Genomic DNA, 15,472 nt, shown 5'->3' on the forward strand with positions numbered 1-15,472 from the left:
GTTTAGCAGACTTTAGCCCACCAGGCTCCGCTGCCTGTGGGATTCTCCAGGCAAGAATACTAGAGTGGGTTGTCATGCCCTCCTTTAGGGGATCTTTCTGAATGAAGGATTGAACCTGCGTCTCATGTCTCCTGCACCGGCAGGCGGGTTCTTTACCTCTAGCGCCACAGGGAAAGTCCCCAGTGTGTCACAATTAATGTGTTTATCCTGTTCTCACTCTTTTCTGCTCACCAGAAAGAGTCTGGTCCCTTCTACCAGATTAAAGTCGGGGAAGCCTCTGTACCCACAGTCATCACTGTTTTAAGATTCAGGAAGCAAGAGGAAAGAGCTGGGCTTTGGGATCAGGCCACCCTGGCTGTGTAACAGGGACAAGTGTCCCCTCCCCAGGCCCTGGTTTTCCTTCTAAAAAGTGAATTGGGGTTACTCACACAAGGGGACGCTACCCTTGAGTGTGTTCTCACCTGTTCTGAACCAGCCAAGTACCCATCCCCAGGTCTGCTATAAGCCAGGGTACCCCTGCTTGCCCCCGCTTTCTGCTTTCCACCTGGGGGCAGCCCCTCCAGGGAGGCAGCAGAGGGGAGTGGGTGGCCCCGGGCTCTGCAGGGGCCTCGGTGACAGGCCTGCCTGTGTGTGCGCAGGAGTGGACAGGTTCAGCAACGACATCCAGCAGATGATGGGGTTCAAGCCCGGCCTTTACTGGAGACTCTGCTGGAAGTTTGTCAGCCCTGCCTTCCTCCTGGTGCGTAGTGTGTGGTGGGAGCATCCTGGGGTGAGGGTGGAGGTGGGGATCTTTGCTTCTAAGGGGAGGAGGTTGGGATGCAGAGACCTGCTCAGGAGGCTCCGCCTGCCCTGTTGATTCCAAGGAGGCTTCCGTGTGAGCAGGGTGTCCAGCCTGGAGCCAGGTCTGGGGTGGGGGCTGTGTGTGCCACCCCTCAGCCCAGCTCCAGGGTCACCTTTCTAGTCTTCCATTTGTATTGCTCCTGTTTCTTTGTCTCCATTTCATTATCCATCCTTCCTTGAATCCTTTCTCTCTTTCCCTCCATCCCCTGCATCCGTCTCATGCATTGGTCCTCACTTCTCTCTGGTCCCTCTCTGCCTCTCTCCCTCCCCCCCACCTCCTCCCCTCTCTCTCCTTGTCTCTCTTCTCCTTCATCCTTGTATCCTTTCCTCCCCCAGTTTGTGGTGATTGTGAGTATCATCAATTTCAAGCCACTCACTTACGATGACTACATCTTCCCACTCTGGGCCAACTGGGTCGGATGGGGCATCGCGGGCTCCTCCATGGTTCTGGTGCCCGCCTACATCGTCTACAAGTTCTTCAGCACCCGGGGCTCCATTCGAGAGGTGAGCTCTGAACCAGCCCAGGGCAGAGTGGGGGACAGCCGGGCAGGGTGGGGGACAGCCGGGAGGGTGGGGAGAGCAGGAGAAGGCACATCCCAACTCATTCCTGCTGGGGTGAGAGACAGACAGGAAGGAAAGGGGGGCGATGTATGTGTGATTGTGGTTGATTCACATGGTTGTATGGCCCAACACAACATTGTAAAAATTAAAAAAAAAACACACACCACGAAAAAAAGAATACACATAGCTGAGTCACTTTGGTGTATAGCAGAAACTTGCATAGCATTGTAAATCAACTATACTTCCATAAAATAAATCTTTAAAAAAGAGAGACAGACAGGACACAGACTCTAGAGTCAGACGGACCCACCATGTTGGCCATGTTATTTACCCCTAAGCCTCAGGTTCCACTTTTATACCCTGGGATAATCAGGTGGGCCTTGAGCAGAGAAAGGGAATGCTTAGCCCGGGGCCTGGCACACCGTAGGTTGCCAGTGCGTGATGCCTGCAGTTATGTCGTCTGTCATACGTGCGTGCTCACACGCTGCTCCCACCATTGTCACCGTGATGAGCTCAGCCCTCCAGTCCCTTAGGGAGGAATTAGTCTGCATTAACTATGCCCACTCCTGAGTCCCATCTCCTAAGGTCTGTCGTAACCCTAGATGTCTCCCACTCTCCCTCTCTGTATTCACTATGACCTTGTATTTTGGATTTCATCTGCCTTTTTCCTGAACCTGATACCTGATCAGCCTAAACCAGAGATTTCCAAAGGACATTTCTTCTTTGAGCTGTGTGCATTGCAGATACATATATTCAGGTATTTGGGAACCAAAGAATTTTAACTGAAATTATGTCTGCCTTATTCTTCGGTTAAATGCCCTTTCGTTATAAATAATGGTGACAGTCTTTTCCTCATGTCCTTCTGATTTTATTCCTTCTTTACCCACGGTCTTTACTCATACTTACTGAGAATCTGCACAGGGCAGACCGTATTCTCGGCACTAGACACACTCCCCTGGACTCACGTTCTCATGAAAGGACAGATACATACAGAAGGACCTAAAAGAGCGAGCCGTACAGGAACTTCGGGAAGAGGGTCCCAGGCAGGGCTGTGTCCACCCCCACCCCCTTGAGACATGTCTCCTGTTCATGAAATCCTACGGTCCCGGAACTTCTGGGCCCCTGGGAGGACCGTGTTCAGTGAGCTCATCCTGGACGTGGAACCAGGACCTACTTTGAGTACTTTTATTCTTCACACTTTGAGGTCCCCCCACCTAGTGATCAGATATTGATTCCAGACCCATTCCCTGAGTCCACCCTGTGTCTAGCCCCCTAAGAAGGTGGCCCGGGTCCCCAGGCAGGACTGAGGTTCTGTCACTGTTTTCTTTCTGTGCTCTGAGCTTGTCTGCAGTACTGCCTCTGGTCGTGGTTGTAAAAGTGCCTGTGTGTGTGTTTGTTCAGTGTCAGCCCCTTCTGTGAGCTGTAAGCTCCCCCAAAGCAGAGCGTGTGGGTGTCCTTCAGCCCTGGACCCCCAGGGCCAAGGCCAGTGTGTGACAGCAGTCACTGGCTCAGTAAGCGTTCACCGAATGCATATCTCAGAGTGAACTGACCAGCTCCATAAAGCAGGGTGGAGAGCGTCTTGTACAAACCTCTCCTGCTATCCATGTGGGCCTGTAGGGACAAGCAGCAGGTGGCCCTGATGTGGGGTGTGCTCTGGGCTGCTGGAAGGGTGTCCCTGGGCCAAGCTGAGGCCTCCTCCACTTCTCCATCCTCACAGAGACTGGCCTATGGCATAACTCCAGAGAGCGAGCATCACCTGGTGGCCCAGAGGGACATCAGGCAGTTCCAAGTAGGTGCAGCTTGGACCGTTCTGGCGGGGGCTGAGGGGTGGGGACCCACTGCTCCCTGCTGTGCTAAGGCAGGACCACACACCATACACACCAGAAACCCCAGAGCGCCTCGGGGTATGATATTAGGATTGGAGGAAAAGGGGCCTGTCTTCTGCCCACTACCAGCTTCCGCCTGCCCCTCTGCTCCTTGGTCCTGAGGTACCGGATGCCCCAATTTCCTCAACTCTGTTCTCCCTCTTTGAGTTGTGACCGTGGAGTATCCCCAGATTAGGTTGAGGCTTGCTTATCTTGAAGGAAGCTCTGCAAGTACATCAGTAACTTGGTGATCTAAGCCCTACTGTTTTCCCTTTCAAAATGTGGGGGTGGGGGTTGGGGAGTTTCCCTGTGATTCCCCTGCTTCAGATTGACTGTGTGACTTTGCAAAGTGTCCTTTGCCCTTTCTGGGTCTCAGTGAAAATTTGATTTTTCTGTTTTATTGTATTTATTTTTGGCTGTGCTTGGTCTTCATTGCTGTGCGGGCTTTCTCTCGTTGCGGCAGGCGGGGGCTGCTCTCTGGCTGGGGCGCTTGGGTTTCTCACTGCAGCGGCTTTTCTTGTTGCAGAGCACGGGCTTCAGTGGCAGCATGTGGGCTCTAGATCTCGGTAGCTGTGGCACATGGGCATAGTTGCCCTGCAGCATGTGGAATCTTCCCGGACTAGGGATTGAACCCATGTCCCCTGCATTGGCTGGTGGATTCTTAGCCAGCGGACAGACCACCAGGGCAGTCCCCATGTGACAGTTAGGGAACCCTCCCAGGTGTTCTCCAGGTCTTTGAAGGGAGCGGCTGTGCTTTCTGCCCCGTCTGTGTGTCCTGCTGTGAACAGCAGCCCTCGTCCCTCGGTCCCTGCCCACCCTGACCCTGGCCTTGCTGTCTCTCTCTGCAGTTGCAACACTGGCTGGCCATCTGAACCTGGCCCCGAGGAGGAACCTGCAGCGCCAGCGTTCAGGCCAAAGGCCACCCTGGACACTGTCTTGGGATTCCTCTCCGACCCCTCTTCTTCCTCTTTTCCAAGTTACCACTGATTTAGTGACCTGGTTTTCTTTCACCTTCTGTTCACCTGGCCCGAGGGCTGTGGGCTTTTGGATTGCTAAGCCTCGTGGGAGAAGAGGAGAGGCGGGAACAGGAAAAATGACTTCTGTTGAACCTCTGTTAGTTTCGAGGAAGTCTCCCCCAGTTATGGGAGCCAGCTGGGGCTGAGGTCTGTGTTACGGGCAGAACTCCCTACTGTGCTGGCTGGTACTTTGGGCCACAGAAGAAATCTCCAGTCCACCAAATCAGACAGGATGTTGCTTTTTGGGTCAGACACTGTAAAACCAAAACACGCACAAGCAGCCAGGCTGAGTTTGGGGGGCAAGGGAGTGGTACATAGATCTTACCTCTTTTTTGCCCTGGTCAGTGCTGGACCTTGATCAGGGAGCTTTGGGGATATTTGTCGCTGTTATGAAATCTGTGGATAGAAGCTCTGGGGGGATCATGAGCACAAATCTTCATGGTTTTCACTCCAGTTGACCTGGGTTTGATTTATGTGTGTTCTGGGACATTCTTCTGGCTTCTGGTGCTCAGAGGGCCCAGAGCGGTGGGTGTCATAGTAAGTGGCTTCTGCATAGGAACCAGATGAGTCTATAGAGGCCACGTTCGGGTCTTGCCCTCTTAGGGACATGACGCCCAGGAGCTACCTGTGGCTCCCAGGACCTTCCTCGGGGACTGAGGATAGGAAGCCAGCAAGGCCAGCTGTGTGTCTCCACTGCAGGATCCTCTGCTGTCCTCGCAGAGCCAGGTCAGTGTCCAAAGGCCATCTGACAGACAGCTGTCTCTGCGGTGTTCACAGATACCTTCAAAGCCGTTCTGTGGGAATCCCACCCAGTGTAGACCGGGGGTTCTTGAGTGAGGGGGAGTGGGCCCTGAAAACTCCCTTTGTCTCTCTTCTTGAGGGCAGCATGGAACCCAGGACACAGCTCCCCGGTCACTCAGGTTGAGGTCACTCATCATATTCTGAGCTGAGGGAGCAGATTGGCTTTTGCCAAGAATTTCTAGGTTGATTTCTGATACACACTCATGAGTGCTGCCCTCTGGTGGTGCTTGCTGGTTAGTGTTGGCTCATTCAGAGAGGTGATTTATAGCTTGGTTAGTCGGTGGCATCTATTTGGAATTTCTCTTCGTGGTTATCAGTTTCTTATACTCTCGGAAATCTAGATTTGTGGGTTCTTGTTCTGACTGTGAGAGGCCCTGTTGCAGAATCTTCGGGGAAAAAAGGAGGCCACATCATTTTCACTGGGAGTACAGGGTGACATACACCCCAAAGATGCTTTAGGGAAAGTGGGGCGGGGTAGGGGGAGGGGGCGGGCAGTCACTGAGCCTGATCTACTGATTGCGGAGTCAGTGGAAGATGGTTACCTGGGGGCTGGCTGGGGGCAGGGGAATGGTTTTTCTCTCAGAGTCAGAGCTCTGTTGAGTCGGGCTCCTTATGTCATTCTTTAAAGTGGGAAACTCAGGAGACTTTAGATCTTTTCATATAAAAAAGTCCAGTTAAAATTCTGAGACAACCCAAGTAGCAGGTGTCTTAGACCCTGAAAAAGGTGCAGCCTGGAAGCACCCAACAGAGTGGAATAAACAGGTGTGGGAACGAGAGCAGGGTGACCGGTGCCTGTGGTTATCTGGTCCCACCTGTGGCTCTGAATCCACCCCTGAAGGGTAATTCCTCCCCAGGTATGACCTTTTTTTTTTTTTTTTTTTTTTTTTACAAAGCACTTTCATTCACGTTGCCTCCCATCCACCCAGCAGATTCTGTAGGGCTGGCTTCTCTGTCCCCATTTCCCAGGTGAGAAAACCAAGGTCCAACATTTCTGTCATTCTTGCTCAAGGTTCCTCAGCTACTAAGGGATCCAGTTGGACCCTCAGCTCTCAGCTCTGACTGTCAGCTGAGAGCACTTTGAAATTCCCAGCACAATATAGTTCACCATACCCAGGGCTGTCATGAAATGTAAAGAACAATCCATCCAGTCAAGTGGCCAAGGAGTATTTATTTCTTAGCAAAAGAGCAATGTGTTGGAAGAAGGGAAGAGGGAAGAAGGAGATGTCATTTATTCTCCTCTAGCTGTTTGCCAGGGAAGAAAGTATTTCACTGCTCTCCTTCGATGAAAAGAGCCGCTCTAGGGCCATGGTCCCCAACCTTTTTGGCAGCAGGGACCGCTTTCATGGAAGACAGTTTTTCGGGGATGGTTTCAGGATGATTCAGGCGCATTACACTTATTGTGCACTTTATTTCTAATATTATTACTTCAGCTCCACCTCAGGTCATCAGGCATTAGATCCTGGAGGTTGGGGACCCCTGCTCTAGGGAACGGTGGCATGTGAAGAGCTGAGTCTGCTGGGCAGATACGAGTCAGAAAAGCCTGTGTTCCAGGGGCCCCCTTCAGACAAATCCTGTCGTTTGCTCTTTGCTGTCTGTATGTGGCCCTTCTGCTTCCAGACACATGTCTGAGGGCGAGTTGGAAATGTGGTGCTAGCTGACCCAACACCAACCAACCCAGTAGTGCTGCCTTCTGGGGAAAATGACTCTCGAGCCTGGGGAGCAGCTCTGGGGGTGGGGGAACCTGGGACACCCGTGGACGTTCTCATGGAGGTGTTGGCAGACCTTCTGGGTTCACCTTTCACCCACATTTAATGAAAAGAGAGCATGGGCTTTATCATAAACGATGTTTGACTTCTTCTTTGAGGACATTTTATTATTATTATTATTATTATTGTAGAGTTTACCCAGGATAAGGGTGCTCTTGTGTACTGTATAGGGCACTTTTGCTATTTTACTAGATTTTTAAAGAATTTTTATTTTCCACGAAGTGTTGAAATATCTGTTTAAGACCATCCTGTTAACATCTCTTCAATGTCTAATTATTTAGTGTTGACCTGTGAGTTGGTCTTCATTCCAGATGCAAATGAGACAGAGGAGAAGGGGACCTGCCAACTCTTGCCAAATATCCTGCTAAATAAAGGTCCTCAAAGCTGCCTTAATTCTCAGAGGGGTTCCAGCCCAGGGGGGAGCCTGTCTCTTGCCAAAGGATCCTGGTAATGTGAGTGAGACTGCACACGCTTACCAAAGATGGCATTTCTTAATAAGAAGTTCACTGAGCTCGTTTCGTTTATATCCTTTGAAAGCCATGGATGGGAGAACAGAGAGGGAGTGTGGCGTGGGGGAAACAGCACAGCATTTAGAGTTGTGCCAGGCTGCATCTGTGACTATCTTACTGGGTAACCTGGGGGACGGGCTCCACTTCTGTGGACTGCAGAGTTCTCTGTCTGTAAAAGCAAGGGTTGAATCAGAGAATTGAAGGTCTCACCCAGTAAAAAAAAAAAAAAAATCCTGTCTCCATAGCAACATTATTATGTTAAATTTACAAAGAAGGAAGCACACAGTTTACTGCGGGGCTTTCCTGAATGATCTAGTGAGCAGTAACAATCTACTAAGTAGAGACATGTTGGAAGTATCATGTGTTTTGGACATTCAGTACTTCTCTTTCTCCAATATTTCTTCAGCTGTTGACAGAAACACTTGGTATTTTAAAATATAAATGCAACCCTTTTGTTTGAAGGAATTTGAGGGTAACAGGTGTCCTGCCCTCGTAAGTCCGAAAATCCACAGCTCTGAGGATGTGCAGCTTGGCTATAGTTGCAATCGTACAAGTCACCAAAATTCTGGTCAATGTGAAGTTGCTTTGGGGGTTCCTGCCCTCATCCTTCTGTTTACCCACTTCTGTGTAAACAAGGACTCTTTCAATGGTGCCCTGTGTCACGGACTGTTCCAATGTCATGCAGATTTCTATATCTGGTATGTGTTTATTTTAAAAGCTGTCCTCTTCATGGAAAATTCAGTGTACAGAATAATAAAGGATATTTCCTGTGTCATGTATCTAGTAGTGGTATTCTTTCTGGCATGAAGGTAAAATACTACAAAATTAATTAAGTCCAATGGATCTTCTGTGATCAGTCTCCAGCTAGTAATGAAGAACTGGTCATCGTGGCCCACCTTTCACCCAAATGACTCTTTTTATAACCTAGGACAAAAGTTTGAGGTGAGGTAAATGGTTGACACATATTTTCAGTTAATTAGAAAATGGATATCTAGTTAGCTAACTAGTTTCACTTTTTCATTTCTAGGGCTGAATTTCAAGGGCCTATCTGTTTTTGACTATGATATACTCTCAGGGAGCGATCACAGATGTGATGGACAAATTCATACTAAAATGTGAACGACTACCTTTCTAGGTAGCTCCTAATAGACAGAAGTGGAAGTTGCTGCTTATCATCCATTTCATATTTTTAATGTAGTTTTCAGCAAACATTTTCTGTAAAGATCTCTGTCACAAGTAGTCAATTCTGTTGTAGAATGAAAGTAGCTTTATTTACAAGACAGGTGGTGGAATGGATCTGGCCTGCAGTCTGTGGTTTGCTCTGGATTGGGGAAAAGAACAAAGGGTTTTGAGTCAGGCTAGACCTGGGTTTGAATACCAGCCCTACTACTTATTCCTGTGGAATCTTGGACAAGTTACGTAAAATCTTTGAGTCTCTCTTGCTTCTGAAGAATGAGAATAAGACTTTCAAGAGGATTAGCAGGATCAAACAAGATGATGAACACTTAAGAGCAACTTTTCTGGGACCACAGTGACTGGATCAAAATCCTGGTTCCATCACTCAATTGTGTGAAGACTTTGGCAAGTTATTTAACCTCCCTTGCCTCAGTTTATCATCTCTACATGGGAATGACGATAGTGACCACCTCATGGGGTTGTAGAGAGGATTAGATATTAATATTGGATTCAGAATAGGGCTAGCTTGCACAGCTTGTTAGTTTATGTTTGGTACATGCCGGTTACATAACGATTATCTATTTATTCTCCTTTTCACCCATCTTTGCCCATTTCAAAGGCAGCCCAGCTGCTGCTGCTGTGTTTTCATGTAGCCAAAACAACGTCTGTTCCCTTGTCACCTCATTAGGATAGCACCCCAGATGTTTGAATTGGGAATAGCCAAAATCTGAGTCTCCCTGGGCCTGAGTGCATGTGAACAGCTGGGCAGGAAGTTCCAGCTTCAGAAAATACCAGCTTCCATGGGTCTTGGGAGGCAGCAGCCAACCTCTTGCAGGACCTGGCTGCCCTCTGCTGTCAGCCCCCATTAGGCTGCTGGCGAGGGAGATGCTCCCTTAGCTGGACCATGTTTCAGGGAGGCCCTGGCCTCAGCTATGACCCAGAAGAGGTGGAGACAGAAGTGTGGTAACCAGAGACTCCAGAAAGATCTGGCGACTGATTGGCTTCAGATGTCCTTTTTTATCAGCAACTGGCTTGTCAGTCATGGGCCAGGGAGGAGCTGAGCTGCCCATAAAAACATGAAGGTGAGGGATTGGGCTGCAGGAAATCAGACCACCTCTGATTTGAGGTGCAGTGACCACCTCTGTCCCCAGAGAAGGCCCAGCAAGGGTCATGGCCTGACCATACCCCGGAGCCATGGCTGACTGTTTCTACAGCAAAGAATGGCTTTATGCAGGGAGCAGCCACCCCACCTACTGCAGCTTCAGGTCTAGTCCAGAGTCCCGGCCTCAGACAGGAAGACCCAGAGTCAGAGAGGAGAGCCCTGAAGCAAGTCCAGCTCCTGGAGACGGTGAGTCTGGGGCACACTTGAAGGTCATGGTCAGACCAACAACAAGTCACCTGCCTGCTGCCCACCCTGAATCCATGCCCAGGTTCCTGCTACATTTCTGTTCCTACACCACAGTCCCCCAGACTTCCCTGGTAGTTGCCATTGACCCCTGACCCCTCCCATCTGGTCACTTGGTAGTAACAATAACCTATCAATGGGGAGGAGTGAGAGGGCAGGGCTGACAAATGAGACAAACTCACTTCGCAGATGAGGAAAGACATTACAGCTCCGATGTTTCAAGTGAGTGACAGACAGAGCCACGACTAGAATTATTAGATAAGCGATTAAATTGTGAAGAGTCCCCCATCAGGGTTTGGGAATTGGAACAGAGCATGGCACAAGGAGTACCTGGCTTTGTTAAAAGAGAAAATGGGACTATCCACGTCTCACAAGCCATGCTTCCCAGGAGGACTGAGACCTTGGGAGCGTCAGCACCTTGGACAAGGCCAGTGCCCTGAGCTGACATTCCATCAACAAGCACACTCTTATCTTGTGGCAGTCACTGTTTCCAGTACTTTACAAACTGCAACTCTTTGAATCTTCTCAATGAGCCAATGAAGTAGTATCACTATCCCCATTTGTAAGTGGGGAAAACGGAGACAAAAAGGGATGATACGACTTAGTAGCTGGGGGGACTAGAATTTGAAGTCAGGAAATCTGGCTCTAGTCTGACCTTTAACCACAGAAGTGCCCTATCCCTTGGACCCCAGCCATTCAGGCATAACATGATCCAGGTGGTAGAGGCATGGATCCTCCACTAGTTCCAACACCCTCTTCAATTAAAAATACATAATATAAAAATAAATTTATTTGTGTGTATCCACATTCATTATTTGTATACACACATATATTTTATATATGTTATATATATACATGCATTTAAATATACATACATTTATATATAAATATAATTTGCCTACAATATGCTAGGAAGCAAATGACTTGCTCTGGATAACAAAGTAAGAGAGTTCATCTTGAACAAATCTCTCCTGTAAGTCAAGGAAAATACCTTTGCTCACTTTCTCCAAACACACTGCATGTCTCAGTCATGCAGTCCTGCCACCCCAAACCTCAAAATTCTCCTTAGTCTTGCCCTCTTTCAGAGAATAGGACGGTAGTTTTCAAGATGTTAGTTAGTCTACTACCCTCCTCATTTGCTGGCAAATTAAATCTCTCAAGGGACTTCCCTGGTGGTCCACTGGTTAGGGTGTTGCACCTTCACTCTGGACGGTGCAGGTTAGATCCCTGATCAGGGGACTAAGATTCTGCAAACTGCATAGGGCAGCCAAAAACTAAATATAAATAAACAAATACATTTATTTAGGACTCCAGAAAGGCACTGGCCAGCACCGGTGTGTTTTTGTAACAAGAGCTACCCCAAAAATGGCTACTGCCAGCTTCTATGTTTCCAGGGTGGGCTTCAATCGCTTCCCACCTCTCCAGGAGACTCTTCTAGAACAGCAGAGATGACTCAGGAGGCCCTGGAAGATCTCAGCATCCCAGGATGGAGAATCCAGATGCCAAATCACCAGGGAAGGCAAGTTGCAATTGGCAAAACCCATTTGGACTGTGATGTGAATGAAAAACATATGCTTGTTGAATGAAGGAATAATCAATGAGCTAACAGACTGGAATGTTTCTAAGTGCCAAGAGCAGAAGAGCACAAGGTTTCTGCAAAGCTTTGGAAAAGATGGTGAACTACTTGACAGGAAATTTTTCTCACTCCAAACAACTGGATTAGATAACCTGGCACTCTAGTGAAGCTATCTGGAGAAGCCACTGTTCTTTTCCATTCTCTCCTGTTTCTGGCCCCCGTCTAAAGAGCACAAAGTGTTTCTAAGGCTATATATAGCCTTATAGGGTGGTATTATGATTAATTCTGAGTTCTGAAGACCCTGTTTTGGCCAGTGGAATGGTATCATCTAGGAGAGCGATGTATGTGCCTTAAAAGGAGTGTGGTTATATTAAAAAAATTTTTTTTTCTTTCCCTTATTCAAAGCTTTGTCCTCGTTCTCATTCAGGATTGGGAACAGGGACCAACTTTTCAGTTACATGCTGGGCAGACCATTTCTGGCCGTCTCCAGGCTCCTGCTCCCCTTCTCTGGGCTGACAGGGCACTTTGGCAATGGAGGAAGACAGTCAAAGCAGAACCTGAGCACTGTGGCCACCAGGTGGCACCAGCACACACTCCCGGCTGCCCAGCAGAGGCTGCGGGACACCAGGAGGACTAAGGGTCTTTGTTCTCTGGACCCATCTCAGAGCCTCTTTGAACCCTCAACACCTGCCTGACCAGGATAGTGAAGAGCCATTCTTGTTTGGATGAAAAAACTCCGCTGGGTTTTGTATTGTTATAGCTTGGGTGGAGTTATTCACTTATTCATTCATTCTTTGATCAGAATTATACTCAGTCCCATTATTATTCCAGGAAGGAACCAGAGAATACAAGGAAGAAATAACCCTGTCCTCAGGAATTCTCAGTCTGATGAAGAAGACAGATGGTGTGCTAATAAGGAAACGTGTGTTGAGCACTGACTGCATGCTTTTCTAAAGCCCTCTAATGGCTCCCATTGCCTTCAAGGTAAATCCAAACTCCCCCTCCTCAGCCTGCCCCACCTCTCCGCACCAATCACCTGGACTCGCTGCGGGTGTGTCCCCAAGCACACCTGGCCCCCTGGACCTCATCCCTGTGCCTTTCTCTGAAACTTGCTAATTCCATTTGTCCCTTAAGATGTCATCTCTTATAAAAGCCTTTCTGAGCCTGTCCCTGTCACTGCATTTACCACAGTTTGTCTTTAAGAGAAAGACAAAGATCTTTCAGAGAACTAACAACTTTTGGTACAGGCGGTCACAACCACTTACTTTTATGTGTATCTCCAGTGCCTAGGCAAGTGTCTGGCATATGGTCAGTCCTCAGTGGATGGCTGGGTTTACAGATGAATGAAGCAAGGCCGTTTCTCAACCTGGCAGTGAGATCATGCACAGACTCCCACCTAGGGAGACAGAGAGGTCTCCCTATAACAGGTGGCCCTTGAGCTGAGTCATGAGGGAAATTCCAGGTCATGAGAGTCACTTCTTACAGCACAGAAGTAGGAGGCAGTAAGGGAATACAAGGACTTGCAGATTTGAAGTGTCTAAGTAGAAGGGCTGCAGAGAGAAATAAAATCCAGAAGACAGGACCCTCCTATTCTGGATAAGGATATGGAATTTTTTTCAGAGGGTAGCAGGGAGCCAGTGAAAAGCTTTATATTTTTCACTGGAGTAATGTGACCAAGGGATCAAACTCAGGCCTCCTGCATTATTAGCAGATTCTTCACCATCTGAGCCACCAGGGAAGCCCTCTCACAATGTGATCATACTTGGTTGTATATAGTGTATCAGTGAGCAGTTGCTGCGTAACAAACCACCCCCAGGCTGAAAACAACAACCATATATTTGGCTCCTGAGCCTGTGGGCCACCTTAGAAGTTCTGCTGACCTGGACCAGCCTCAGCGGATCTTGACTGGGCTCACCCCTGTGTCTGCAGCTGTGGGTCTTAGTTGCTTCCAGGTGCTGTCTCATTCTCCAGCAGGCTCAGCTGGACTTGTTCACATGGCAGTCACAGGGGCGGGAGAGTAAGTGTTCACATGCAAGGCTTCTTGAGTCCTGAGTCAAGAGCTGGCAAACCATTACATCTGCTCTATTTTATTATCAAAGTAAGTTAAGAGTCCATACGCTTCCTGAGTGCAGTTACAAAATCACACCACAAAGGGCATGTACAGAGAGAAGCAAAAATGATTGTAGCCATTCAGATGGATTGCTCTGGCTCTGCAGGGTGGAGAACAGCAGCAGGAAGCACTAAAAACTTGGCCCAAAAGTTTATTTGGGTTTTTCTGTAAAATGTGCTGGGAAAAAACCCAAAGGGGCCTTTCAGCCAACCTAAATAGGATCCTCAGTTAGCCCAGGTAAGAGGCAAAGGATAGATCCTTTTCAGACAAATGCGTTATGAGTCAACTTGCCTCAGCACTTCTGAGGTGCTAAGTACTGAACTGGTTCCATCTTGGAGCCTGGGGCGGTCACCTGGACCAGAAGGCATTTAATCTCAGTTTGAAGGAGGAATAAGATTAGGTAATCTCTGTGACCCTACCCCAGGCCCAAGCAACTGCTTCACGGTTAGGGCCCAAGAGGCTGCAAGAGACAAGGGAGCAATCTGAACGCTGTTCCTGGGTGTGTCGGCTCAGGCATAGTCACCATTCTTTGGGATCATTGCTGAGAGTCTTGCCCTGGGCTGGAGGTCAGCCACCACCCTTGAAGGAGGTGTGGTTATTATTGACACTGCCCACAAGAGGGCAGCAGAGAATTGTCAGTCAAATGGGTGCCTTTGGCCAGACTCAGGCATGAAGTTAAACATGAGAAGCCCAGATAAATATCTTTAAACCATGTTCTGTGTAGGAAGGGAGAATTACTTTGTGCCTATGGACTCATGTTCTAGAGGCAGTCAGCCAAGCATCATATCCCAGCTGTGTCATGCATGTGAGACCTGTGTTCTTATACAACAGCCACTCTCAGAAGCCTCCAGGCCCCGTGATTGCTTTAGTACTCTATTGTAATCTTGAAATTCTTAACAATTTTAAAATTATTCCATGTGCAGTCCGGTCCCTTTTAACTAATCTTCACAAAAGCCTCATTGTCCACGTCTATGCTCAGTCACTTCAGTCATGTCCAACTCTTTGCGACCCTTTGGACTGCAGCTCACTAGACTCCTCTGTCCTTGGAATTTCCCAGGCAAGAATACTGGAGTGGGTTGCCATTTCCTCTTCCAGAAGATCTTCCCCAACAGAGGGATGGAACCCAAGTCTCCTGTGTCTCCTGCATTGCAGACAGATTCTTTACCCACTGAGCCATCAGGGAAGCTCAAAGCCTCACTAAGTAGACATTAATATGTCCATTTCACAGATGAGTTGACTGTGGAGATGGAGGCAGCCAATATGGACTTTCTAAAGGTGGAAAGCAGCAGTAGGGGATAATCATCTCCTAATTTGGTTCTTACTCTGCTCTTACCCTCAGTTCCAGGCCTCTCACAGTGTCACAACATCAGGAAGAGGTTTAAACCCAGTGGAGGCTGGGCTGTCAGACCACTGATGGCCAGAGCACTGGCTCTGGACTCAGGAGACAGAGAATTCAGAGCGTGGTTTTCCAGCTGACCTTGGGCACGTACATTTCCCTCTCTGAGCCTCAGTTTTTCCATCTATAAAATGGTACAGATGCATTCCGAGGTCCCTTGCTGCACCCTTGTATTAACCATGTCCTCTACGTCCTGTATTCTGATGTTTTGACAGCTGGAGCCTTGCTGATTCTGGGGGAACTGCCCCTCCCAGAGTTAGCCAATCCCTGGAGATAAGAATGAACTTTCCCTTCCAGCATCCCAGAGCCTGTTCCCCAACTTCTTTATTAGGCCCTCCACATGGACCACTATCATCCTGTCCTAATCACTCTAGATCAAGGACCTGACAACTGTTGGTAGTCCCTAAGCCCCAGAGCGTGGGGGTTGGGGGTGGTGGGGGGGTGGGGGGGC

General features: G+C 48.6%; 1 protein-coding gene across 3 annotated transcripts in view; it reads left to right on the forward strand.

Annotated features, from left to right (window-relative positions):
• Window positions 1-8,134, forward strand: part of SLC6A2 (solute carrier family 6 member 2) — a 42,751-nt gene extending 34,617 nt beyond the window's left edge. The window contains exons 11-14 of one of the 3 annotated variants that reach the window (XM_061387238.1): window positions 639-739; window positions 1,177-1,344; window positions 3,119-3,190; window positions 7,161-8,134. In XM_061387238.1, coding sequence (XP_061243222.1) covers window positions 639-739; window positions 1,177-1,344; window positions 3,119-3,190; window positions 7,161-7,217 — 398 coding nt within the window. In that variant the 3' untranslated portion in view covers window positions 7,218-8,134. Of the gene's footprint in view, window positions 1-638; window positions 740-1,176; window positions 1,345-3,118; window positions 3,191-4,114; window positions 5,547-7,160 lie in introns of those variants that run through there. The other 2 variants (XM_061387239.1, XM_061387241.1) reach the window with 2 other exon arrangements.
• The last annotated feature ends 7,338 nt before the right edge of the window (window positions 8,135-15,472 follow it).

The sequence above is a fragment of the Bos javanicus genome, chromosome 18, assembly GCF_032452875.1.
Source record: "Bos javanicus breed banteng chromosome 18, ARS-OSU_banteng_1.0, whole genome shotgun sequence".
NCBI lineage: Eukaryota > Metazoa > Chordata > Mammalia > Artiodactyla > Bovidae > Bos > Bos javanicus.